Source organism: Mesoplodon bidens (genome assembly GCF_964165515.1).
Source record: "Mesoplodon bidens genome assembly, chromosome: 8".
NCBI classification, from domain to species: Eukaryota; Metazoa; Chordata; class Mammalia; order Artiodactyla; family Ziphiidae; genus Mesoplodon; species Mesoplodon bidens.
In genome coordinates, this window is record NC_138165.1 from 20,151,605 (window position 1) to 20,179,024 (window position 27,420).

Consider the following 27,420-nt stretch of genomic DNA (forward strand, 5'->3'; position numbering starts at 1 on the left):
ATTCTGTTTAATACCCACTAAAGACCCTTTGGAGTGCAAGCATCCCTGGGTCACAAGACTCTCCATGTTTCTCAGGATAAGGGTGTCTCCCAGTTGCCCAGCTCCTTTGTTTGAAGGACTTAGATGCCCTGCTTAATTAGGTTGTTCCTACTGATACAGTTTTTGCTCTGGTCTACTTCATTCTATACAGATTTCTGCCAAACAATTGAAGATGAAAAAGAAGAAAGTCATTTTAGGAGTGAGATGTTAGGAAATTCCAAATAAGGCATTGGTGCCAATTCTAATCCACTTGGCAAAATTCAGCCAAACTTACACCACTCTTCCTTTCCTCTCCAAATCCGCCTCATCCTTTTCCCCATTCTAACCCCACTGTCTCCCCATTACCCACAATTTCTGCTCACCCTATCCCTCGCATGGCCAGATTCATCACCCCATACCAGGTTGCCACAGGGATGGAATGGTGGCTTTCATGCTGCTTGCACAGCAGCCCTGGCTGCCAGGTGGGAGCCATCTCTACTGCTCCTGGATAAAAATGGCTTCTTGGCTGATAGAGGACCAAGAGTGGCCTCGTCTATGACAGTCACTATGTAATCATTATAATACTCCACTAGGATTTTTTCTGAATTCTCTATGGTACATTATAATTATGGTGGTCATGAGATATGCATGCAAAAAGGGAAAAGGATTTTAACACAGTTTTTACTCTTCTCTTTATTCCCAATTTGTGTTTTCTAGGAGCCTATTACTTTAAAAAAAATTTTTTTAACATGGGCAACAGCTTTTGAATAGCTTTGAAATGTCTGGTTAATATTTAAGCTAAGGAAACCTCTTTTCTCTACCAAGGTGGGAGTAGAGAACACTGGCAGAGCAAATATTAACTTTGTTTCTTTAAATTGGGGGAGTTTCTGCGAGAAAAATATCTTTTTAAAAGGACTGTTAAGTAAACCAGTATTCTTCTTTTCTTTCCCCATCTTTGGTTCTTAAATGTAAACAGCCTAGACACAGAATGCAAAACTGAAATTCTCTGAAACTAGGGGGCAAAACATTTGGTGTCCCAGAGCTAGAATTTATAGCAGCAGCTGGGTGTGCTGACCTCCTGAGTTGTTGTATGCAGCCCCTGCAGTCTGGCCCTTCCTGTGAGCTGTCCCCATAAGGCCCTGCTTCTTTCATCTGTTCCAGTAGAAGGTCAGTTGCCATTGCTTGGAAAAATGTGTCTTTTCAGATAGCATTTTTGTTGCACTTCTGATAGAACTTTGGTATAAAAGCCACCAACAGAAATGTGTGTACCTCCTCCTGTGAAGCTATTTGAATTAGTTATATTGATCCAAACAGTATGGTTAAAAGCATAGTTTGAATGAATTTTGCTTCTCTCTTTTTTTCCCCATTGGGAATACTAAAATAATTATTTTAAATTAGGTGTTGTAATCAATCTGCTGCTGCTCTTTAAAAGGGAAAGAATGTTGGCTCTTGGCCAGATTAGATTTCCTCTTTCATTTAATTTCTTCCAGTATTCATATTAATAAAACCATTAAAATTAAAATCTCATTTAAAAATGAGTACTTCTAAATTTCAGTCTATATACAAAAAGAAAACAGACTAAATACTAATCTATTTAAATTTTTAAAGAAGATAAAGACTTCAATATATGATTCTTGTACATCTTTGATTGTATAGACACGTATTTGAAATAGTGTCTCTGGGCAATGAGCTCTAAATTTGATTCCTACCATCAGTCAGGTACCATGCTGGATTAAGTTCTCCTAATCCCATTTTTCTCATATAAGATGAAGGGTGGATTCCTAAATTATGTTTACTGCTAAAATTTTATGAACTATAGTTCCTCTAGAAATATTCAGCAGTTTGAGAAACATAGTTCTCTTTCCTAGGAAAGCCTGTAGTTTTAGGAAGGTTTCTAAAATAAGTCATACTGCCATTATGTCCCTAGCATGCTGTAAAGGGAGAGCAAAGAGTTCCTCTGAAACCAAAAGAGGCTTCAGATTTCAAGAAAGCATCTTGACGCCATAGACAGGAGTCACTGGGCAAATGTAGCTCAGGACCATCTCCCTACGTCTTTTTGCCAGAAAATTTCATCAGGCTCCTGACCTCCCAATCCAGTCTCGACCTCAGACAATTTTAGTAAAGCCCTGTCTGGAGATAATTTTGGCTTCTCTAAAGACTTAGTAATTTAGGAACTAAGCACATGACATTCCCTTTTGATAAGTTAGGTGTATTAAAAACTATTTCAAAAAACTTGACAAAGCATTTGTCAGAACTCTGTTTTCTCTTCTTTGAGTTTCCTTCTTTTCACGAGCATGCTTAATAATATTGGGTAACAAGTGAAGAAAACTGTAACAGAGAAAACTTATTTAAATTCAGCTTAAAGAAGACAATTGGTTCTTAAGACTTTTTTGTGAACCAATTATCTTCTTTACTTAAATTCTGAAATTCTCAGACTTTTCAATGCTGCTTTAAAAAAGGATTGCAGCTAATGAAGTATGTCACATGTTTAATCAAACTGTATTTTGTACTCTATAGTTAATAACATTTAAATATAAGAAACATTTAAATAACATTTAAATATAAGAAATTTAAATATAAGAAATAACATTTAAATATAAGAAACAGTGCATGGACAAAATATTCAGATGTAAATGAACCACCACTGGGCTATACGTATTCTATTGCTATACATCCAAAAAGTCATTCATTGCATCTTAGTGAAAGATTCATCAATTTGTGTAAAAGCTGGCATACCACCACTAACCCAAAGGACATTGTGGCTTAAATCATGATGTTTCACTGCTGGGTTTTTTTTTTCTTTTTCTTTTTTTTTTTTTTTTTTGCGGTACGTGAGCCTCTCACCGTTGTGGCCTCTCCCGTTGCAGAGCACAGGCTCCGGACGTGCAGGCTCAGTGGCCATGGCTCATGGGCCCAGCCGCTCCGCGGCATGTGGGATCTTCCCAGACCGGGGCACAAACCCGCGTCCCCTGCATCGGCAGGTGGACTCTCAACCACTGCACCACCAGGGAAGCCCTTCACAGCTGATTTTGATGCAGCACTTCATTATTGCTTATAAACTTCAGGGTGGTACTCAGAAGAATTTATTTTTAAATCAACATTCTGCCAGAATGCTGCTGCTGCTGGAGCACTTTGGAGGGAACCCTGAACTGCCCCAGGGGAGATTCAGGCACAAAATTTGTTAGGATTTTACAGACTCAGAGTTCTAGATATACTTTTTTCTCTTTGGCATCCCTGGATTCTATGTCGGTCTCCTCTAGCCACTTATGAAATGCAGCAAGGAAATATCAGCATTAAAAGGAACTTTTATTTTCTCACAAGTCATTTTGAGCAAAATCAAGCTGGCAGTAGAGAAAAGAACTTAAGAAAACATATTTATCTTAAAATTACGCAAACTTGAGAGTATTTCAAGATGTTCTTCTTGTTGAGGAATTTTGCCTCTGTGTCACAGTAGTTTACTAAAGTTAATAACATTGAATATATCACTTTTAAAAAATTTCTATTGAAATGTAACAAACAGAAAAGTGCACATAAATGTACAGTTGAATGAATGTATACAAACATACACACCTGTGAAACTAGCACTAAGATCTAATAAAAGAACATTTCCAATATCCTAGAAGTCCCTTTCATGCTCCCTTCCAGTCACTGCACCCTAACCTTATCCTACCCTTCCTACAAAATTCGCCATAATCCTAACTACGGCATAGATTAGTTTTGCCTGATTGTGTACTTTAAATAAATGGTATCATACAGCATGTTGATGTATGTTCCTGTATTTTAGTTATTTTTCTCGACATTACAAGGTTTATTCATTGTTTCATGTCACCATATACCATTTTTTCTTATTGCTATATTCCATTATGTGAATGTCAGGTTGTGTGAAGATAACAGAATTGTTCTTTCTATTGTTGATTAGTTAATTGGCCAGTTTTCAATTTGGGGCTATTATATATAGTATTGCTATGAACTTTCTCATACAGATCATTTCTGTTAGCTATATACTTGGAAGTAGAATTGCTGAGTCATAGATTAAGTGTATATTCAGTTTTAGTAGACATTGCTAAATCGTTTTTCAACATAGTTATAACAATTTACACTTCAGATTAGAGCTATGGTTGCTCCATACCCTTGTCAGCACTTGGTAATCTCTGTCTTTCTTCACTGGAACCATCCTTGTGGGTATGTAGCAATATCTCGTAGGTTAATGCATATCTCTAATGACTAATGAAGTTAGGTGCTTTTTCATATGTTTACAGGCCATTTTAGTATCTACTTTTGTGAAGTGTCCATTCAAGTCTTTCGCCCAAATTTCCTACTGCGTTGTCTTTGTCTTACTGATCTGTAGGAGTTCTTTATTCTAAATTCAAGTCCTTTGTCAAAATACATATATTGTGAATATCATCTAATACTCTCTGGATGGCCTTTTCATTCCCTTGATCATGTCTTATCCTTACATTCGTATTCTTAATACAGTATATTTGTCATTTTTTTCTTTTATGATTAGCACTTTTTGTTTCCTATTTAAGAAACCTTTGCTTACTCCAAGGGCACAAAGATATTCTGCTTTTCTCTTTGCTGTTTACCTTCTGATCCAGAAACACTAAGAACTCCTGAGTGCCTGAACAAGTTTTAAATTTTAATACATTCTATATTTCTATGCTTTTTGCTTTGCAGTTCCCTTCACCATTCTCCCATACCCACCTCTCAAAATACTAACCATTCCTCAGGCTTGTCTTAAGAGATACTTCACCTATGGAAATATTTATGAACCCAGCTCCTAACCAGATCTAATTTCTTTCTCTCTTGAACTTCCTTAAAATTTTGTTGATGATATATGATGACTGACATATCCTGCCTTTTATAAGTATTAATGGATTTAACTATTTTTGCTCTCCAAGGATATGGCATAGTGTCACAGGGGTAGGAATAGTTCATAACTACAGTAATGGAAACTTAATGAACACTTGCTAGGTGTCAGGCACAGGGTTAAGTACTTTGTAAAGAAAAATCTCACTTAGTTCTCCTACCAGTCCTATAATGCAGGTCCTCGTATTTTCCCCAATTTATAGAAAAGAAAATAGAGGTATATAGAAGTAAAATCACTTGTCTAAGGTCCTGCAACAGGAAAGTGGTGGACCTGAAAGTCATCTGCTTTCTCCTGAATTGGTGCTTTTAATGTGTATAAGACAGCAGCCTGAAGGACATGCCATAGTATCATGGTTATCCCAGACCTCTATGAAAATAAAAAGGATTGATTCATTCTCAAATTGAGGCTAGAAATTATATCTGCCTAGACATTCACAGTACCCATTACTAAATTAAAAGCTCCAAGAGGTTTTGCAGAAAAAAACCATTTCAAACTTCCATGAAACCAACATTTTCTATGTGTATTTGATGATAGAATCTTTTTCACGTAACAACTTTATAAATAGCCTACTTTTTGGAATGATTGCATGGGCTTTAGAGTCAAACAAACAGGAGTTTGGACCCAGACCCTACCATATATTGTGATCTTAATCTCTCCAAGCCTTACCTTTCTCAACTGTAAAATGGGAATAATAATACAAACCTCATAGAATTGTGTTATAATTTAATAAAATAAGGGATACAGGGCTTCCCTGGTGGCGCAGTGGTTGAGAGTCTGCCTGCCAATGCAGGGGACACGGGTTCGTGCCCAGGTCTGGGAGGATCCCACATGTCGTGGAGCGGCTGGGCCCGTGAGCCATGGCCTCTGAGCCTGCGCGTCTGGAGCCTGTGCTCCGCAACGGGAGAGGCCACAACAGTAAGAGGCCCGCATACCGCAAAAAAATAAAAAATAAAAAAATAATAGTAAAATAAAATAAGGGACACAAATCACTTAGCACAGTACCTGGCATAGAGTAGAATCTCACTAAATGGTAGTGTTTATTTTCTTACCTTCTCTTAGTAAGTAAAATAAATTCTGTCTGACTCAGTTTATATTCCCTGTAACTGTCAGCACCGTGCCTTGTACAGTTGGTCCCCCATAAGTGTTTACTGAATTAAATAATACTATTATTTGGGGAAGGTTATTTTTAGATAAATATATTCTTATAGAGAATTTAAAAAATCTTATATATTTTAGTTATCTCAGCATCAATACTACATTAAGCTCAAATGAAAGTTTTAATGAATTCACAGTTGCAAAGGAGATCCAACATTTTAAATCTCTTAGTTTGATGGTAAAATGTTTCTATCTACAGCTAGAGAATGTGTGTATGTAACTGAGGTATCTTCAGATATTCAATTTGGTTACCATGGCATGTAGTAAAAAGCAGAATTAAGTAGTCAGATTGCCTGGGTTTGAATCCTGACTCCTCCTTGTACAAACTGTATGAAATTGGGCTTAACCTCTTGGTGCCTCAGTTTGTCATCTATAAAACAGGGCTAGTAATAGTACCTTGTTCATTGGGTTATTATAAGTATATTTGTATATGTACTTGTACATATACTCATTTAATATACAGAAATGATTATATATTTTATATATAATATTAACATATAAATGATATATGATAAAAATATATAAATATATAATTTAATATATAAAAATGAGTATATATGGGTATGTTATATACTTATATGTGTATATGCATATGTAATGTGCTTAGGGTAGTGCCTGGTATATGCACTATAAAAATGTTATCTCTGTTATTATGTTGTGTGGCCTTTTCAGAAGCACAACACTTTATCAGTCACATAAACTATTCACCTTTCTCCCACACTTCACTTCTTGTTTTTCTCACACAGCAGACTGATAAAAATGGAAATAGTGAGAGAAGGGGTGGAGGAGATGCTGGTTGGTGACTGTCTGGTAAGAGGGAAAGTTACTCCGTATAAGGCGCAACAAAGCTGGAACAGCAATAAAAAGAGAAATCTGAGTTTAGTGGAAAATCTGAAATGCCACTCATTTTAATTTCTTTAAAGAAATCTTTGGGAGTTCTATAATCGACATTGTCTCTGCCTAATAGATTTTTATAGTATGTGAAGTTTTTTATTTCAGTACTCACTGAAGCAAACATACATAATAACGGCATTGGAAGAAACTCCTGCTGCAGGATATATTGTAGACTGTATGCACATTTGATCTCATTCTGTAAATGCTTCTCCATGCAGATTTTCTGTGACTTTGGCATACTCTCCTTTCTAAGAATGAGATGTTTTGTTTGTTTGTGTTTTGGTACCTAAAGAAAGCCTTAAAGTTATAACCTAAGTAGACCTTCAAAGGTCTATTCCTTAGGGTCAAGACTACGGCAATCATTTCAAGTGTCCTCAGTAGAGGTTTTATTGTGCTGGATTATGACATAATCCACTGACATAGTAAGGCACCTATTATGTTACAGAGGCAGTTGGCTGAAATAATAGTTTTCTTTATGGCCATAGTGGTGAGTTGCCCTTCACATATTGTTGGTTTCATAGCTGTAGATGAATACAACTTGGATTTTACCATCAAAATGAAATTTATGGGAGAAGGTTAATTGCATGCTTATGGGAGAATATACGGATGTGTGGAATTTCCATAATGAGAGTGGTGACTGTTAGATCTTTGGGCTATGGATGTTTGTACATGTGTGTTTAATTTTAGTATAGGGAGTTTGATAAATATATATACATTAGGGCCTCCCTGGTGGCGCAGTGGTTGAGAGTCCACCTGCCGATGCAGGGGATACGGGTTCGTGCCCCGGTCTGGGAGGATCCCATATGCTGCGGAGCAGCTGGGCCCGTGAGCCATGGCCGCTGAGCCTGCGCATCCGGAGCCTGTGCTCCGCAACGGGAGAGGCCACACCAGTGAGAGGCCCGCGTACCGCAAAAAAAAAAAAAAAAAAAATATATATATATATATACATTAACTGATATAAAAAGCCTTATTTTCAAATAAGGTGGAGAACTATTATAAATCAATTTATTATGACACATACAAGATTATATCCTATGCTTTGAAACAGAAATACATATAGGAAGGATTTCACATAATATTGCCAAATCCTTGGTACAAACGACAGAGGGTTGGCTCTTTTCCATGAGAACAGCAATGTAATGGGAACATTTTACCATGCTTTGTGTTGAAATACCTACTCATTATATTTTCAATCTTTTTTTCCTCAGTGAGTCCTTGAGTTTTAGAGAGATTAAGCATTTTCTATCAGGGTGCAATGCATTTTGGCCCAATTTCTGCTTGTATCTCCCACTGAGTTTTGGGCATCCCGAGGTGAGGAGAAATATTCCCCAGCAGCAACAGCAGCAGCAAAATCTGGAAAAGGTGACAGAGGGCTCAAAGCCCAAACTAACCTGTGGAAAAAGTGCAGTTTATTCCCACTCATTTTCCACTTGCAAAAACGTCCTTTGAAGCAATCAGTTTTGGTGAAGTGATATTAAAAAGCAGGTTTTAAAAGTGAAAACAGCAAGGTTGAAGTGAGGGAATTGATGAAAGCATAGTTTATATATATATATATTTTTTAACATCTTTACTGGAGTATAATTGCTTTACAATGGTGTGTTAGTTTCTGCTGTATAACAAAGTGAATCAGCTATATGTATACATATATCCCCATATCTCCTCCCTCTTGCGTCTCCCTCCCACCCTCCCTATCCCACCCCTCTAGGTGGTCACAAAGCACCAAGTTGATCTCCCTGTGCTATGCAGCTGCTTCCCACTACCTGTCTGTTTTACATTTGGTAGTATATATAAGTCCATGCCACTCTCTCACTTCGTCCCAGCTTACACTTCCCACTTCCAGTGTCCTCAAGTCCATTCTCTACATCTGCGTCTTTATTCCTGTCCTGCTCTTAGGTTCTTCATAACCTTTTTTCCCCCATATATATGTGTTAGCGTACAGTATTTGTTTTTCTCTTTCTGACTTACTTCACTCTGTATGACAGACTCTAGGTCCATCCACCTCACTACAGATAACTCAATTTCGTTTCTTTTTATGGCTGAGTAATATTCCATTGTATATATGTGCCACATCTTCCTTATCCATTCATCAGTCAATGGACACTTAGGTTGTTTCCATGTCCTGGGTATTGTAAATAGAGCTGCAGTGAACATTGTGGTACATGACTCTTTTTGAATTATGGTTTTCTCAGGGTATATGCCTAGTAGTGGGATTGCTGGGTCGTATGGTAGTTCTATTTTTAGTTTTTTAAGGAACCTCCATACTGTTCTCCATAGTGGCTGTATCAATTTACATTCCTACCATCAGTGCAAGAGGGTTCTCTTTTCTCCACACTCTCTCCAGCATTTATTGTTTGTAGATTTTTTTGATGATGGCCATTCTGACGGGTGTGAAGTGGTACCTCATTGTAGTTTTCATTTGCATTTATCTAATGATTAGTGATGTTGAGCATTTTTTCATGTGTTTGTTGGCAATATGTATATCTTCTTTGGAGAAATGTCTATTTAGGTCTTCTGCCCATTTTTGGATTGGGTTGTTGGTTTCTTTGATATTGAGCTGCATGAGCTGCTTGTATATTTTGGAGATTAATCCTTTGTCTGTTGCTTCACTTGCAAATATTTTCTCCCATTCTAAGGGTTGTCTTTTCGTCTTATTTATGGTTTCCTTTGCTGTGCAAAAGCTTTGAAGTTTCATTAGGTCCCATTTGTTTATTTTTGTCTTTATTTCCATTTCTCTAGGAGGTGGGTCAAAAAGGATCTTGCTGTGATTTATGTCATAGAGTGTTCTGCCTATGGTTTCCTCTATGAGTTTTATAGTGTCAGGCCTTACATTTAGGTCTTTAATCCATTTTGAGTTTATTTTGGTGTATGGTGTTAGGGAGTGTTCTAATTTCATTCTTTTACTTGTAGCTGTCTAGTTTTCCCAGCACCACTTATTGAAGAGGCTGTCTTTTCTCCATTGTAGATTCTTGCCTCCTTTATCAAAAATAAGGTGACCATATGTGCGTGGGTTTATCTCTGGGCTTTCTATCCTATTCCATTGATCTATATTTCTGTTTTTGTGCCAGTACCATACTGTCTTGATTACTGTAGCTTTGTAGTATAGTCTGAAGTCAGGGAGCCTGATTCCTCCAGCTCCGTTTTTCTTTCTCAAGATTGCTTTGGCTATTAGGGGTCTTTTGTGTTTCCATACAAATTGTGAAATTTTTTGTCCTAGTTCTGTGAAAAATGCCATTGGTACTTTGATAGAGATTGCATTGAATCTGTAGATTGCTTTGGGTAGTATAGTCCTTTACACAATGTTGATTCTTCCAATCCAAGAACATGGTATATCCCTCCATCTGTTGGTATCATCTTTAATTTCTTTCATCAGTGTCTTAGAGTTTTCTGCATACAGGTCTTTTGTCTCCTTAGGTAGGTTTTTTCCTAGGTATTTTATTCTTTTTGTTGCAATGGTAAATGGGAATGTTTCATTAATTTCTCTATCAGATTTTCCATCATTAGTGTATAGGAATGCAAGAGATTTCTGTGCATTAATTTTGTATCCTGCAACTTTACCAAATTCATTGATTAGCTCTAGTAGTTTTCTGGTAGAGTCATTAGGATTCTCTATGTATAGTATCATGTCATCTGCAAACAGTGGCATCTTTACTTCTTCTTTTCCGATTTGGATTCCTTTTATTTCTTTTTCTTCTCAGATTGCTGTGCCTAAAACTTCCAAAACTATATTGAATAATAGTGGGGAGAGTGGGCAACCTTGTCTTGTTCCTGATCTTATTGGAAATGGTTTCAGTTTTTCACCATAGAGAACGGTGGTGGCTGTGGGTTTGTCATATATGTATTATGTTGAGCTAAGTTCCCTCTATGCCTACTTTCTGGAGGGTTTTTATCATAAATGGGTGTTGAATTGTGTCAAAAGATTTTTCTGCATCTGTTGAGATGATCATATGGTGTTTCTCCTTCAATTTGTTAATATGGTGTATCACATTGATTGATTTCCGTATACTGAAGAATCCTTGAATTACTGGGATAAACCCCACTTAATCTTGGTGTATGATCCTTTTAATGTGCTATTGGATTCTGTTTGCTAGTATTTTCTTGAGGATTTTTGATCTGTCCATTGCTGAAAGTGGGGTGTTAAAGTCCCCTACTATGATTGTGTTACTGTCGATTTCCCCTTTTATGGCTGTTAGCATTTGCCTTATGTTTTGAGGTGCTCCTATGTTGGGTGCATAAATATTTACAATTGTTACATCTTCTTCTTGGATTGATCCCTTGATCATTATGTAGTGTCTTTCTTTGTCTCTTATAATAGTCTTTATTTTAAAGTCTATTTTTGTCTGATATGAGAATTGCTACTCCAGCTTTCTTTTGATTTCCATTTGCATGGAATATCTTTTTCTATCCCCTCACTTTCAGTCTTTATGTGTCCGTAGGTCTGAAGTGGGTCTCTTATAGACAGTATATATACGGGTCTTGTTTTTGTATCCCTTCAGCCAGTCTATGTCTTTTGGTTGGAGCATTTAATCCATTTACATTTAAGGTAATTATCAATATGCATGTTCCTATGACCATTTTCTTAATTGTTTTGGGTTCGTTATTGTAGGTCTTTTCCTCCTCTTGTGTTTCCTGCCTGCTAAAGAGAAGGAAGAGAAGTTCCTTTAGCATTTGTTGGAGAGCTGGTTTGGTGGTGCTGAATTCACTTAGCTTTTGCTTGTCTGTAAAGGTTTTAATTTCTCTGTTGAATCTGAATGAGATCCTTGCTGGGTGGAGTAATCTTGGTTGTAGGTTTTTCTCTTTCATCACTTTCAATATGTCCTGCCACTCCCTTCTGGCCTGCAGAGTTTCTGCTGAAAAATCAGCTGTTAACCTTATGGGGATTCCCTTCTATGTTCTTTGTTGTTTTTCTCTTGCTGCTTTTAATATTTTTTCTTTGTATTTAATTTTTGATAGTTTGGTTAATATGTGTCTTGGCATGTTTCTCCTTGGATTTATCCTGTATGGGACTCTCTGTGCTTCCTAGACTTGACTAACTATTTCCTTTCCCATATTAGGGAAGTTTTCAACTATAACTCTTCAAACATTTTCTCAGTTCCTTTCTTTTTCTTTTCTTCTTCTGGGACCCCTTATAATTCGAATGCTTGTGCCTTTAATATTGTCCCAGAGGTCTCTGAGACTGTCCCCAATTCTTTTCATTCTTTTCTCTTTATTCTGCTCTGCAGTAGTTATTTCCACTATTTTATCTTCCAGGTCACTTATCCGTTCTTCTGCCTCAGTTATTCTGCTATTGATTCCTTCTAGAGAATTTTTAATTTCATTTATTGTGTTGTTCATCATTGTTTGTTTGCTCTTTAGTTCTTCTAGGTCCTTGTTAAACGTTTCTTGTATTTTCTCCACTCTATTTCCAAGATTTTGGGTCATCTTGACTATCATTACTCTGAATTATTTTTCCGGTAGACTGCCTATTTCCTCTTCATTTGCTTGGTCTGGTGGGTTTTTACCTTGCTCCTTCATCTGCTGTGTGTTTCTCTGTCTTCTCATTTTGCTTAACTTACTGTGTTTGGGGTCTCCTCTTCACAGGCTGCAGGTTCGTAGTTTCCGTTGTTTTTGGTGTCTGCCCTCAGTGGGTGAGGTTGGTTCAGTGGGTTGTGTAGGCTTCCTGGTGGAGGGGACTGGTGCCTGTGTTCTGGTGGATGAGGCTGGATCTTGTCTTTCTGGTGGGCAGGACCACGTCCGATGCTGTGTTTTGTGGTGTCTGTGCCCTTATTATGATTTTAGGCAGCCTCTCTGCTAATGGGTGGTGTTGCGTTCCTGTCTTGCTAGTTGTTTGGCATAGGGTGTCCAGCACTGTGGTTTGCTGGTCATTGAGTGGAGCTGGGTCTTAGCATTGAGATGGAGATCTCTGGGAGACCTTTTGCTGTTTGATATTACATGGAGCTGGGAGGTCTCTGGTGAACCAATGTCCTGAACTTGGCTCTCCCACCTCAGAGGCACAGGCCTGACACCTGGCCAGAGCACCAAGACCCTGTCAGCCACACAGCTCAGAAGAAAAGGGAGGAAAAAAGCAAGTAGGAAAGAAAAAATAAATAAATAAATAAAATAAAGTTATTAAAATAAAAAATAATTATTAAAAATTAAAAAGCAGAAAAAAAAATAGAAAGAAAGAAGAGAGCAACCAAACCAAAAATCAAATCCACCAATGATAACAAGTGCTAAAAACTATACTAAAAAAAAAAAAAAAAAGGGACAGACAGAACCCTAGGACAAATGGTAAAAGCAAAGCTAAACAAACAAAATCACACAAGGAAGCATATGCATACACTCTCACAAAAAGAGAAAAAGGAAAATATATATCGTTGCTCCCAATGTCCACTGCCTCAATTTTGTGATGATTCGTTGTCTATTCAGGTATTCCACAGATGCAGGGTACATCAAGTTGACTGTGGAGATTTAATCTGCTGCTCCTGAGGCTGCTGGGAGAAATTTCCCTTTCTCTTCTTTGTTTGCACAGCTCCCGGGGTTCAGCTTTGGATTTGGACCCGCCTCTGCGTGTAGGTCACCTGAAGGCGTCTGTTCTTTGCTCAGACAGGACGGGGTTAAAGGAGCAGCTGATTCGGGGGCTCTGGCTCACTCAGGCCAGGGGTATGGAGGGGTTACAGATGCGGGTCGAGCCTGCGGCATCAGAGGCTGGCGTGAGGTTGCACCAGCCTGAGGCGCACCATGCATTCTCCCGGGGAAGTTGTCCCTGGATCCCGGGACCCTGACAGTGGCGGGCTGCACAGGCTCCCGGGAGGGGAGGTGTGGAGAGTGACCTGTGCTTGCACACAGGCTTCTTGGTGGCAGCAGCAGCAGCCTTAGCATCCCATGCCTATCTCTGGGGTCTGCACTGATAGCCGTGGCTCATGCCCGCCTCTGGAGCTCGTTTAGGCGGTGCTCTGAATCCCCTCTCCTCACGCACCCCGAAACAATGATCTCTTGCCTCTTCAGCAGGTCCAGACTTTTTCCCAGATTCCCTCCCGGCTAGCTGTGGTGCAATAGCCCCCTTCAGGCTGTGTTCACAGAGCCAACGCCTGTCCTCTTCCTGGGATCTGACCTCCGAAGCCTGAGGCTCAGCTCCCAGCCCCAACCCACCCCTGCGGGTGAGCAGACAAGCTTCTCAGGCTGGTGAGTGCTGGTCGGCTCCGATCCTCTGTGCAGGAATCTCTCCGCTTTGACCTCTGCACCCCTGTTGCTGTGCTCTCCTCCGTGACTCCAAAGCTTCCCCTCCACGCCCACCCCCCGTCTCCGCCCGCGAAGGGGCTCCTAGTGTGTGGAAACCTTTCCTCCTTCACGGCTCCCTCCCACTGGTACAGGTCCTGTCCCTATTCTTTTGTCTCTGTTTTTTCTTTTTTCTTTTGCCTTACCCAGGTACGTGGGGAGTTTCTTGCCTTTTGGGATGTCTGAGGTCTTCTGCCAGCGTTCAGTAGGTGTTCTGTAGGAGTTGTTCCACATGTAGATGTATTTCTGATGTATCTGTGGGAAGGAAGCTGATCTCCACGTCTTACTCTTCCGCCATCTTGAAGGTCTCCCCCCATACTTTATATTTATTCAGAGGATCTACCAGTACTTTAAAACAATCTGTGTTTTACATGGCAAATTGTCTGTCATTTTAAAATGCTAATGAAATGGTAAACAGCTGCTAAGTTTTTATGCTAATGAAGGGTGGCAGCTAAGTAGTTGTCAAGCCCTGTCTTTATTAGCCTAGAGATTTGATTGGGTAAGGGGGATCATTGTACATTCTGACCTTTGTTGATGGAGCAATCTGTTTGTCAAGTTCCATGTTGCATTCTATTTGATTTGAGTTTGTTAGTACAAAGTGACTCTTGCAGGCTCTCCAGGGCCATGTGTTACAATGTTATCAGAGCCACCATTGTGGGCTTAGAGAAAGAATTTTGCTTCCCTTTGGGAGACCTACAATGGCAAAATAATTATATATTTGTTCATCAGAAATGTTAAAAGACAGAATTCAACTGAGTAAAATTGAAAGATCTAATCGGCTTTATTGAACGATTCATGAATCAAGCAGCATCCTGTGCAGTGAGCAGGGCTACAGAAAGGGAAGATTCTTAAAGTCAAGACAAGAAAGTCGTAAACAAAAAGGATTATTTCAGGCTTAGGTAACCTATCTATGGGGGACAGAAGGGGTCTGTGTGGCAGATTACTTCCTCTTCCTTTGGGGGATGGAGAGGGCTAACATGACCAATTGCCTCATTGGTGCTGACCAGAAAATTCCACATTAACTGGTTAGGATAACATTCCTGAGTAGGATTACATTCCTAGGTTGTAACTGCAATTAGGTTAGTTACTAGCAGAAATGACCCCATTTTAGGCCTTTTGTTTCTTTTTTAACAGGCAGCTTTAAGTATACTGCATGCTTTTATACTTCAGACTTTTGACAATTATAATAATTGTAAATAGTAAACGGCCATTGGTCTAATATAAGAAATACCTGTTTTTCAATTTAGCTAAGATTTTTTTTCTTTTTTTGGCTGCATTGGGTGTTCATTGCTGCACACAGACTTTCTCTAGTTGCAGTGAGTGGGGGCCACTCTTCGTTGTGGTGTGCAGGCTTCTCATTGCGGTGGCTTCTCTTGTTGCGGAGCACGGGCTCTGGGTACATGGGCTTTAGTAGCTGTGGCACACAGGCTCAGTAGTTGTGGCTCACGGGCTCTAGAGTACAGGCTCAGTAGTTGTGGCTCACGGGCTTAGCTGCTCCACAGCATGTGGGATCTTCCCGGACCAGGAATAAAACCCGTGTCCCCTGCAGTGGCAGGCAGGTTCTTAACTACTGCACCACCAGGGAAGTCCCTTAGCTAAGATTTTGCAGCAAAGCTTTTAAGATAAATATTTTAGTAAATGCCTCTGTAACATTTGACATATTGATATAATATATCATCTTGGACCTATAAGCTCTGAAGTTAGCAATGTTAGAAGAATAATGTGTAATTAAATGCAGGGTGGTTATGTGAATGCCAGGCTGAGATCAGAGTATTTACTTTGACATCAGAAAAAAAAAAAATCTGTTTGACCTATACTTTTGGCTGATTCTCTTTTGCTGAGCCCTACTCTATATTCCCTAATGGACGGGCTGACCTAAAGACTTGCCATTACAGATAAATGCTTCAGATGCCCTTCTCTTTTTTCAGTTTTTAGGATCAATATAAATGAGGTATGACAGACAGTCCATTAAACACTACTGCCAGTAATGTTCTGGAATGATTTGAAATATTATGCAGAGTTTATTAAGGAAATTCATTACCAAAAAATATATCATTGAAATAGAAATTTTAACTATTCTGGGACACCGTGAAAGAAGACTGGTGGAAATTTTAATACTCAGAGCATTTTCCCATACTGTTCATTTCTCCTTGAAGCCAGCAGGGGATTTTAGGCATATAATTATTTGTGGTCCTATATAGGCATGTCAGGAGAAATTGGAACCTTCATACACTGCTGGTGGTAATGTAAAATGGTTTAGCCATTTTGGAAAACAGTTTGGAAGTTCTCAAAAGGTTAAACCATATGACTACCACATGACCCAACAATCCCCAGTTCCACTCTTAGGTATATATGCAAGAGAACTAAAAACATGTCACCACACAAAACCTTAGAAACGAATGTTCATAACAGCATTATTCATAATGGCCAAAAAGTGGAAACGACCCAAATGCCAATCAACTGATGAATAAATAAGCCAAAAATTGTACATCTACAATGGAATATTATTCAGCTTTAAAAAGAAATGAAATTCTGATACATGCCACAACACGGAGGCACCTTAAAAACATGCCAAGTAAAAGAAAACAGTCACAAAAAACCTCATATTGTATGATTTCATTTAAATGAAATGTCCAGAATAGACATATCTGTAGAGACAGAAAGTAGACTAGTGGTTACCAAGAGCTGGAGGTGTTGGGAAGAATTGGGGGTGTCTGCCAATGGGTATGGAGTTTCTTTTTGGGATCATGAAAATCTAATATTGCCTGTGGTCCTGGTTGCACAACTCTGAATATGCTGAAAATCATTGAATTGTACACTTCAAGTAGGTGAATTTTATCTCAATATGCCTGTTGTATTTTGTTTGAAAAGGGCATATCAGAGCCTGTCTCCTGGAGAGCCACCTGCAGCAGCGATTACTTATCTGCAGTATGTAGAGCTTATAGGCTAGAGAAAAATGCATGTTACCCTGGAGAGGAGCGTTTTAAATCTCCTACAGACAGGTTACACCAGATATGTAAAGACAGCTAATAAATTGTTAAAAGGATAGTTGCTAAAATAATACAAGGCTCATTAGAAATAAAAGTTGAAGTCAAGAATTTGGTTCTAAATCCTTCCTGTCCCCCAAAACCCTGCCTCTACCCTGATTATAATCACCCCTTTTAGATTCTCTAATGCTCCAGTGTCCAGACTAAGGGCAACTTTCTGTTTTTTTTAAGAGAACAAATTGTTTGAGTGATAACTTTCCTGGGATTGGACAGTAACTGTAAGAGTCCAAGGTTTCTTCCCCTGGTAAAAACCCTATAATTATCTCTGATTTGCATAAAATGTGCCGACTAGCCATTCAATAATTGTGAATAGTAAATTGCATCCGGCTTCAAGAGGCTCCTCCCCTCCTCTGTCCTACATTTTTGGTGAACAAGAGGATGATATTCTGCCTCACCTGCTAGCAGGATCTGTGTACTATGTATCTCAGCAGAGTCTGAGCAGCCCTTGACCTTTGCCATAGGGACACATTCTATTTCACTGTCTTAGACATTGAGCCAGAAGACCCTTTTTTAAGTGTACTTTCTCCCCTGTGCCATTTGCTGACTCCCAGCATAACTCTCTTGCTTGCAGGTTGCAGCTCAGCAGTCTTGTTTTTGCACTGTAAGTTGGGGAGGGAGATGGATGTGAGCAAGAGATTGAATTCATTTTTGTTTTCTTCTTGGCAGGCAGTACATGCCACTCTACTACCCTTCCTGCTCTTGTGCGCACACCTACCCTGATGATGCAGCCTTCACTGGATATCAAACCATTTATGTCTTTTCCAGTAGACAGTAATTCTGCTGCTGTTGGGCTGTTTCCAAATTTTAACACAGTGAGTAAATGTATTTTTATTTTATTTGTCTCCTCCTCAATCTCTTTCTTTCATTACAATTGTGAATAGGCAATAGATATAGCCTGTTTCCAAAGTGTGTAGTTTTAGACCATATATTGGTTATACATTATGAAAGATAATGCTTCACCCATGAGAGTTAGTCCAAACAATAACCAGCATATTTTTTTTATAAATATTTCCACAGGCGACTTTTCACCTGTTACTTTGTGCAATTTTAATAGACTTTTCAATGGCTTGCGAACCCGTATCTTTTCTGGGATGCTGCTCACATGCTCAAGAACACAATTTAGAGGTATCAAGCCACACTGATTTTTCCCTACTAGTAGAAAGAAAAAGAAAGTGTACGTTTCATCTTCCTGGGTACATTTTTATTTGAGAGATTTTTTAGATAAAGACTCTTACACAAACAGAATTCTTATTTGGAGGCTATTGTAGATTATGTGAATCCAATTCTATTAGTAAAAGGAAAAAATTCATTTTAAATCGACATGTTACTTGTCTGCATGATACTTTGACATTCCCTTTAAACCACATGATAAATATTAGTGAATTACCTATAATTACCATTCTTCATTCAGGTCAGTTGACCTTCTTCTGTTTGAATGAAAGACAACTTTGTAGGTATGCCAAGTGGAACATGACATCTTTCAACAATAGAATTCAGCCTAAAGTCAGTCCATAGCTGGATTCTAAGCTTATAGTGAAAGAAAAGGTTAACCAGTTCAGATGATTGCATAAATTATGTCTGTTCAGTCAATAAATACAGTCAGTTGGGGTATGATGGTCTACATGAATGATACAGCATTATAGAAGCTACCATAATCAAGAAAAAGAATTGCATTACCAGACAGTGAACATCTGAAGTACTGCCAAATATTTCCTTCTGCAAACGTATCTTCTGTATGGATTGAAAACATCAAGAGGATTTTTCCTCAAGGGATGTAAATATAATGTGCTGACATGCCTTCTGTTGTGGCTTAGGCATTGTAAGGTAATTAGAGGGTAGGGGAACAGCCAACTTTTTAAAGGGCACTGGGCTCAACGTCCTCTTGGGCTTTTTCAGACACAAGTCACACAGGTTTTTTTTAAAAGGCCTGAAAAGGTGAGCAGCATTTCTAGTGCAGTGGAGCAACTCAGTAAGATAAATCATGCCTGTCCTGGTCACATTAATCCATCAGGAGTGACCATGCCAAAGCAACACATCGTGCCATTTTAGAGAACTTGAACTCAAGCATGCTTATCCTGTCCTCTATCTAAACATGGGTGATACATTCCAGACATAATTGAATTAAGCTATACTTCTGAAAACATTTACTAGGTCTTTGTATTTTGATTAATGTACATTTGGAAGACAACATTTATAGCCACTGCAGAAGTCCAGTCACTGTCAGGAAGCAGTACTGATGACGTGGGTAAGCATAAATGTCTCCTACTGTGGTTCACCTCTCTGTATTTTGTTTTTAACACAAGTAATACTTATTTCAAAAATTCAAATAAAACATTAGCATTCAAAGCAAAATGTCAAAGTCACCATTCCCTGCCCCTGCAGACACACTTACTCCCTTCGCTAGAGGAAAGCGCTCTCAGCAGCTGGCATGCATCCTTCCAGCCCCTTCTAGGTGTATGTTATGTACATATCTAATAGGAAACCAATCACTGTTGTCTTTTTACAACTGTGATCATCTGATTAGCGCTATTCTCTAAGTCACTTTTAGAGAATTTCTAAATGTCTTATATATACTTCTTTGTTCTTAAGGGCTGTAAAACAGAAATGAAAGAATATTTTTATAAGTTCTTTTTAAAAAGATAGTCTCATAATGGCTTTTTAATGTTGTGTAGGGCTTACAGATGTATTAACTTGCCTTTTTTGTTTGTTTATTCTATATAGCAATTAACCTTATGATGTATTTGAGAAAATCCAAGGAATAATTCTAAGAGATGTTCGTTGTTTTTCCTTCTTAGAGGCAAATAAACTTGTAATTTTCAAATGAAAATTTTTTTTTCGTGAAAGTGAAGAATATAGCAATGAACTGCATGATATAGTCATTTTATTCTCTCTATATTATATCCAAGGCATTTATTGGATACAGAGTCCTTCTGGTAATGTATTAAAAATTAAGTCATTGCAAGTGGGACCCTCTATCATCTTGCAAAAAAATGAATTTATGGGATCATTGGATTACCCATGATTTTTCACTGATTTGCAGTTTCAGTTACTCTAATCCTTTTCCTATGGACCTTTCCATTCCAGTGTCTAACTCACACAACAGATTTCCTAGGGCAATTTCATAAAAGTCACTGTCCACATTTTCCTAGGAAAACAGTTTTACATTACTATTAATAATTATACTAGATTATTGTATTTTGTGATGTTTTACATTCTTCAAAGGACTCAGACCTTAGAACATTTTAATTGACCATGGTTATTATTCCTATTGTCTACATGAGGAAAAAGCGTTAGTAAAGGAAGAACTGGGTCTTGTATTAGAATCTTCTAACTTCAAAACTGATGTTCCGGCTCTTCTGTGTCCTTAGCTCTTTTGGTCCGTGTCACCTCCCAGCTCATTCAGTGTGAACAAAGCTCAATCAGAAATCTTTTGTGCTCTTTTCTGGCAGCATGGTAGATAATTTTCAGCAGAATCATTAAGTAGAAAGAGGAAAGGAATTTTTAATGTAGTATGTATTTTAAAAACAGTTATAATTTCTTGTTAGCAAATTTTAAAAATATATTCTACTCAGTAGTCTGTGTGCTCTTTGAAAACCAACGTGAATGCTACCATAATCACTTCATTTTTAATCAAGGATAATATTAGTAAATATAAGAAATATATTTTAACTCATAACCATTATCAGAAGAATGAACACTGTACTCTTGAGACCATAGCTGAAAGCTTTGGAAGTTCCAAGTTTTGCTATTTTCTTTGGATTTAAAATATATATATATAAAGTAATGGTTTCTTCCTATTTTTATAGCAGAGTATGATAATGTTACATGAGAAACATAGCAAGAATGAAATGGGATTCTGTCATATTCCAAAGCAAATAGGTGCCTGTTCTATACTAAATTGTATGCAGTGAAGAGATATGCTTCACAGTGTTCATTTAGTGGCTATCTTGCCTTTTACTCCATAAGACAAAATCTCTCTCAGTGTTTATAGGTGAGAATAAGCAAAAAATTCGAGACACTGTTCAAGCAGAGTTCTGAGGAGACATACTAGGGAAAATGGGGTTTGGATCACTGATACTTTATGATGGGCTGTGTGTCAAGGATGCATGGCTGGAGAATGAGGATGTTAACTCTGCAAATTTAAAGATCTTGACCTTCATATCTAAAGTTTAATAGGCTTCTCTGCCTGGCAACTCACTGATGCTTACTTCTACCACCCCACCCCACCTTCATTTATTTGTCCTTCAGGGCCCAACCTAGAGATCACCTCCTTCACAGGAAACTTTCTGTGACTCTTGCAATCTGACTTAAGTGCCCATCCTCTGTACTTCCAGAGTACCTCCCGATTACATCATATTCTCCCTGATTATCCATCTATCTTCACTGGAATGTCAGATCCTTGAGAACAAGGGCTCTATCTTGTTTATCTTTGTATGCTTGGTGTCTGGCATAGGTGCTCAATAAAACTCTTTTGAAGGAAGGAAGGGAGAAAAGAACAGAGAAAGGGCTCTAGTTCCTTGGTTTTCAATGTTCATGGTCCCTCATCCAGCAAAGGGAATTCCAGCATTTCTGAGCCTTACGTGCAAGGTGATAAGAGCCGGTGTTTACTTTTAATTTCCTGAGAATTGTCATCCTTTTTTAGTCTAAAGGCAATAATTAGTTATAAACTTTTCTCCAGCTATAGTTCTGGCTTTCTCTTTGTGGATGGTATAGACACTCTGCAAGTATCAACTGCATTCCTTATCCTAGGCCCTAATCTTAGGAGCATTTAGTTTAAAATCAAAGTTATTAATTACTGAATGTTATTGAAAACATAATATATGGACTAAACAGTACTGGGTTTGGGGAAGGAGATAAACAAAATAAATAAAACAAAAATACCCCAGGGCACAAGAAACTTGTAAGAAATAGAATAAATAGGCTAGAAAAGGCAAGATAATAAAAACCAAGAAATATAGGCAAAGTGAAAAGTTACTGAACTTTATAGTGTTCAAGAAAGGCCAGATGGAATGAATTTTTTGTATCTCAATAGAGCTATTTTCATTATTTTGTTATTCACTTTACTTCAGTTTGCCAACTGCTCCATGGTCATCCTTTAATTTTTGTACATGATGTTTGGTAGCTGCCAAAATGTATATAATTGTTTCTCCCTATTAGAATTAGAATCTTCCATTTCCTTTACTGTGGATTCCATTTTTATCTTCATTTTACCTGGATAATACTTGGTGTTTAATACTTGGTGTTTAATACCTGTCTAATAGTTGGTTCTCCTTAATAAGAGACTTCTTCAAAATTCAAATGAATTGCATACTTAACACGATGGATTGTATCAACTTAATATGATAAAATAGGTCCATTTAGAAGGCATACTCACACACATGCTGTTATGGACTGAATGTTCCCTCCTCCCCACATTCATATATTGAAGCCCTAACACGTGAGTGATAATATTTAGAAATGGGGCCTTTGAGAGGTAATTAGGGTTAGATGAGGTCTTGCAGGTGGTGCCCTTGTAATGTGATTAGTGCCCTTATAAGGAGAGACCCCAGAGAGCTTTTCCTTTATCTACCATGTGAGGACATAGTGAGAAGAAAGTCAGCTGCAAGCCAGAAAGAGAGCTCTCACCATAACCTGACTATGCTGGCACCCCTGATCTTGGACTTCCAGCCTCCAAAACTGTGATAAATTTATTTCTGTTGTTTAAGCCACCAAGTCCATGGTATTTTGTTATGGCAGGTCAAGCAGACTAAGACACGTATGCAACCTATATATTGTATGTGATGATTAGAAGATCAAGTTTCTTTTTAACAGCCACATATTAGATACATGGACAGATATATTTGTGTGACTCTCCAAAGCTGTAGCTATAATCAAGAGCCACTCAAAACCACAGTCTCCTGTCAGTTTCTCTGCTGCTTGGCAGTAGTTTCCATACCTGTTTATTTCAAATGTCTGTGAGTCCTGCCATGTTTTTGCAACTGCTCCAGGAATGCACAAGCACAATGGAGGTCTCTGATGCTTTATTGCAAGAGGCTCAGTGATCTTTTTTTTGTGAAAAATAATCTGATTTTTATTACCTACCTTAAAATTATTTTTTTCCTGACACATGAACAAATATGTGGAGCAGAATAAAGATCATTTCTAAAGTATAAAGTCCCAAATTGCTATATGATTCTTTGAATCATCCATGACAAGCTCTGGAATGAGACATGTGTTTACCATTTATTTTATCATTCTAGACTCTTTGAGATTCTGGGTTATTCATAGTTTGGTGATATCAATGACTATATAAAAATTTTCTTTCTTGTAGTAGAAATAATAATATATTTATCAAGGAGGTCCAAAATAAAGAAATAGGGAATCAAAATCACATTCACTTTGCTGTTAATTCATGCCATGTTTCTCATAAGATGTTACTATAAAGAAACTTGAAGTAAGCTAGAACATTCAATGTTTCACCTGCTTTTAATATATTTATTAATTTAATGAAGTCCTTATTTAAATATTTAAATACTTATTTTTCTTTTGTTTAAATTTTTCTTTAGTTTTATTTAAATAAAATATCTTACCTCTGCTAATACAATCCAAAGTGAATTTTTGCCATTTGAGTCTTCTTTTTTACTCTAGTAATGCTTTCCTGTCATAAAATGTTATATGTCCCATATTTCCTAGGACAGTAGTATGTCCAGTACTTGAAATGACACATTAGTCCCAGTCAAATAAAAAAGAGAATATGGTCGAATTTTATTTTCATGATATGCTTAAAATATATCAGTGGGTCATATTCTTTCATATGTTCTAAAGAAATATACCAAGTTGAAACTTTCCACAGTTACTCAAATTTACTGGAGGAGGGGAGGATGACAGCCTATTATTGGATTTAGATAAGTCAACAGCAACACTCTCCAGATCATTAGAAAAATCAGTGGTTATAGGAACTCTTTGAAATGTGCTACAAAACTGTGGAAGATTTTTGTACAGATATTTAAGCATAGATTACTGTCTGGAAATTTTTACATCACTATTGAACATGGCAGAGAGAAAAAATATGTAAACATGACCACTGGAAGGAAAACAAACTATGTAGTGATCTTCAGTATTATTGTCTTCCTCTACTCTTCAAACCACAAACATGTCCTTTTTAAGCTTAATTCATGTCCCCTGCCTTATTCAAAAAATCTCAAGATTTATCTACTAAAGACTGTGTTCAAATATCCCTTTACTCATTCTTGAAACCCCTTTAGAATATGTAGATATTATTGAGATGGTATGTATATATACACAAGTATGCTTATATAATATGTGGTCATATGTGTTTTCTGTCCTTAATGAAATTATTTGTTCAGGTTATCTAGGAAAAGGAATGCATTCACAACCACTTACTGAAGGTCTACATGTGCCGGTCATTGTGCTAGGAAGAAGTTATAGGGAATAAAGGCAGAAGCTGCTCACTGTCTGATAGAAATTACTTCTTCCTCTTGTATAATTCACCATAAGATAACAGAGGATTCTGCTTATAATAAATAGTCAATTCAGTTGATAAAAGCTGCCAAGAAACATCAGATTAAGACTTTGATGGACCTTTAAGGGGTAAGGGAACACAAGGTTTCAGGAGCCTGTGAAAAGAGGCACCCATAGTCCCACCATGCTATGTCCTCTTGCATGTCCCTTTCATCGTCCTAGTCTTAACCTCACATGGCTCTGGGACCTCATCTTCAGTGCTAGAGTTTCAAGGATTATGTGTACTTGGAGGCCACATCAGATATTCTGGCAAGACAGGTCTTCAGTCTTGGCGCTGTCCCAGGTCAGAATTTTTTAAGAGTAGAGTCAACTTGGAAAAAGTGTGTGTCAGGCCCTCTTCTTTAAAAATGTATCTTATTCTTAACAAATCTCCAGTTAATTAAAGGAAGAAGAAACCAACAACAACCTTGTTCTTAGCTTCTCTCAGTGACCAAGGCTCTTTATGCCTGGGGTAAAGTAGGAGAGCTCAATAAATATAAAATGTGGCAAAATATTATTGTACAAAACATTCCCTCTAGCCCAGAAAAGGTATTTCTAAATTGGTTGCTCTATAAACATTAATTGATGGTAGTGTTCCCTGAGAAACCTTTATCAAAGCTTGGGAACCCATCCAATAGCACAGACCATTTTTTTTTTTTTTACTCCCTCTAGATTCTTGTATTCAAAATTAGGTCTCAAATCTCTTTTGGGGAGAGAAAAACATGTTTTGGAATATTCCAGTTCCTTTATTTTTATAATTGCCATTGAGGGTGCTAAAGATGAATTGGAGTGCTATTTAGCAAATCTGTGAAGTTTCAACATCTTTGCGGAGCTCAGTAGGGATCTTGGAAAAATACTTTTTTTCACAGATTTAGCTGTCAATTTAGGTTTTCTTACCTTCCTTTTTATGTTCTGATGCTTGGGATAATATGAAAGAACATAATTTATATGAATAATACCTTATTTTCATGGAATTCTAGTATCAGAGGGCTTTAGCATATTTTAAAGACATTCTACAATTAATTCTTTCAACAATCCACGTATGAAATATGCTACATGTGTCATTGTTGTACGCTTTTTGCAGATCAGAAGGTTGTAGAATATAATCCAGTCTTCTCATTTCTTCCAATAGACAGCTCTGCCACTGAAAAGGAAAAAAAAGCTAAATATCAGACAAGCAAGAGCTGGTCTCCACCCTACTGTATCCTGAATTTAAATGTGTGTATTTCTCACAGGTTATTTGTGTGGGGCATATTTTCTTAAGTACCCAATAAATCACTGTGGCTCCTAATATCAGGCTTTGCACTATATTCTATTTAGAAGATAGATTTGTCTTGTCAGTCTCATATTTGTTTTTTCTTATTATGAACAGTTTCTAGAGCCAAGTGAAGATCTGAGAGGTGTAGTAAGAAATATATGTGATCTCTTTCACAGGCTTATGATTCACAAATAATTAGAAATGTGCAGAAAGTCTCCAACAATTAAAACAACAATTAGTCTGGGTCTATGTGTAAAATGGTTCATTGTCATGATAATCAAACCCACAAAATTTCCATTTCCCAAAATGAGCTGAAGCTATTAGATGCTAAAATGATTACCAATAGTCACTATCACATGGTATATACTTAAGTTTCAACTTTTGAAGTACTTACCTTCTAAAGGGGGTGGTGGCATTCATTCAGTCAGTCAGTCACTCATTCATCAGTTATACACAGCTTCCTCCCAAAAAGCCACTTGGAGCGTTCCCTTTGATCTGAGAAATAAGGCTGCTTGACTTGTTCCAAAGTAAACCTCTAACAGTCCTATCTGGCCTGCACTCTGCTTCATACCACCCTGGGAAGCAGGAACCTGAGGGGAAGGGAGAAGAGGGAAGAGCCACCTACTTCATTACATGGGGAAGAGCACTTGACAAGAGTCAGAAGACTACAGCTGGACTCGTTTTCTTTGGTCTTGAGAAAATCACTTAGCTCCACTTTCCTCATTTTAAAACTAGGGTGAGGGCTTCCCTGGTGGCGCAGTGGTTGGGAGTCCGCCTGCCGATGCAGGGGACGTGGGTTCCTGCCCCGGTGCGGGAGGATCCCACGTGCCGCGGAGCGGCTGGGCCCGTGGGCCATGGCCGCTGGGCCTGCGCGTCCGGAGTCTGTGCTCCGCAGCGGGAGAGGCCACAACAGTGAGAGGCCCGCGTACCGCAAAAAAAAAAAAAAAAAAAAAAACTAGGGTGATACCTTCCTAGTCTATATTACTACGTCATGAAAATTTGAGTTTATTATGGTTATGGAGAATTAAGGATATGACTGAATATTTAGAAAATTTCTAGAATTTAGTATCTGGAAAAAAACAATATAACATATCACCATCCTATTTTTAATAATTTAAAATACCCATGAATTTCAAATGAGATAATGTTTATGAAACGATTCCTAAACAGAAAAGCTCTATTCTTATAAATAATATTAATATTTTTATTAATATTTCTATCTCTTTGATCTCATCTTCCTAACCAATTACCTTAAGTAAACCAAGTTATGTTTATCACTGGGGCTGGCGTTGTGCATTAGAGCAATCCTAATCAAGGTAGATGCTAAGGTTACGGCCAAGACCTCGTTCTTGAGTTTAAGAAATTTACAGTCAGTTTAAAGAAGTCATGTCTGGTGCTAAGCAAGTGCTCAATTTGTGTTACCT

General features: G+C 37.9%; 1 protein-coding gene across 2 annotated transcripts in view; it reads left to right on the forward strand.

Moving 5' to 3' along the window:
- The window catches only part of ZNF385B (zinc finger protein 385B), a 317,392-nt gene that overhangs the window by 213,323 nt on the left and 76,649 nt on the right, over window positions 1-27,420 (forward strand). For both annotated transcript variants that reach the window (XM_081241867.1, XM_081241868.1), the window contains one exon: window positions 17,905-18,050. In XM_081241867.1, the coding sequence (XP_081097993.1) occupies window positions 17,905-18,050 (146 nt within the window). The remainder of the gene's footprint in view (window positions 1-17,904; window positions 18,051-27,420) is intronic.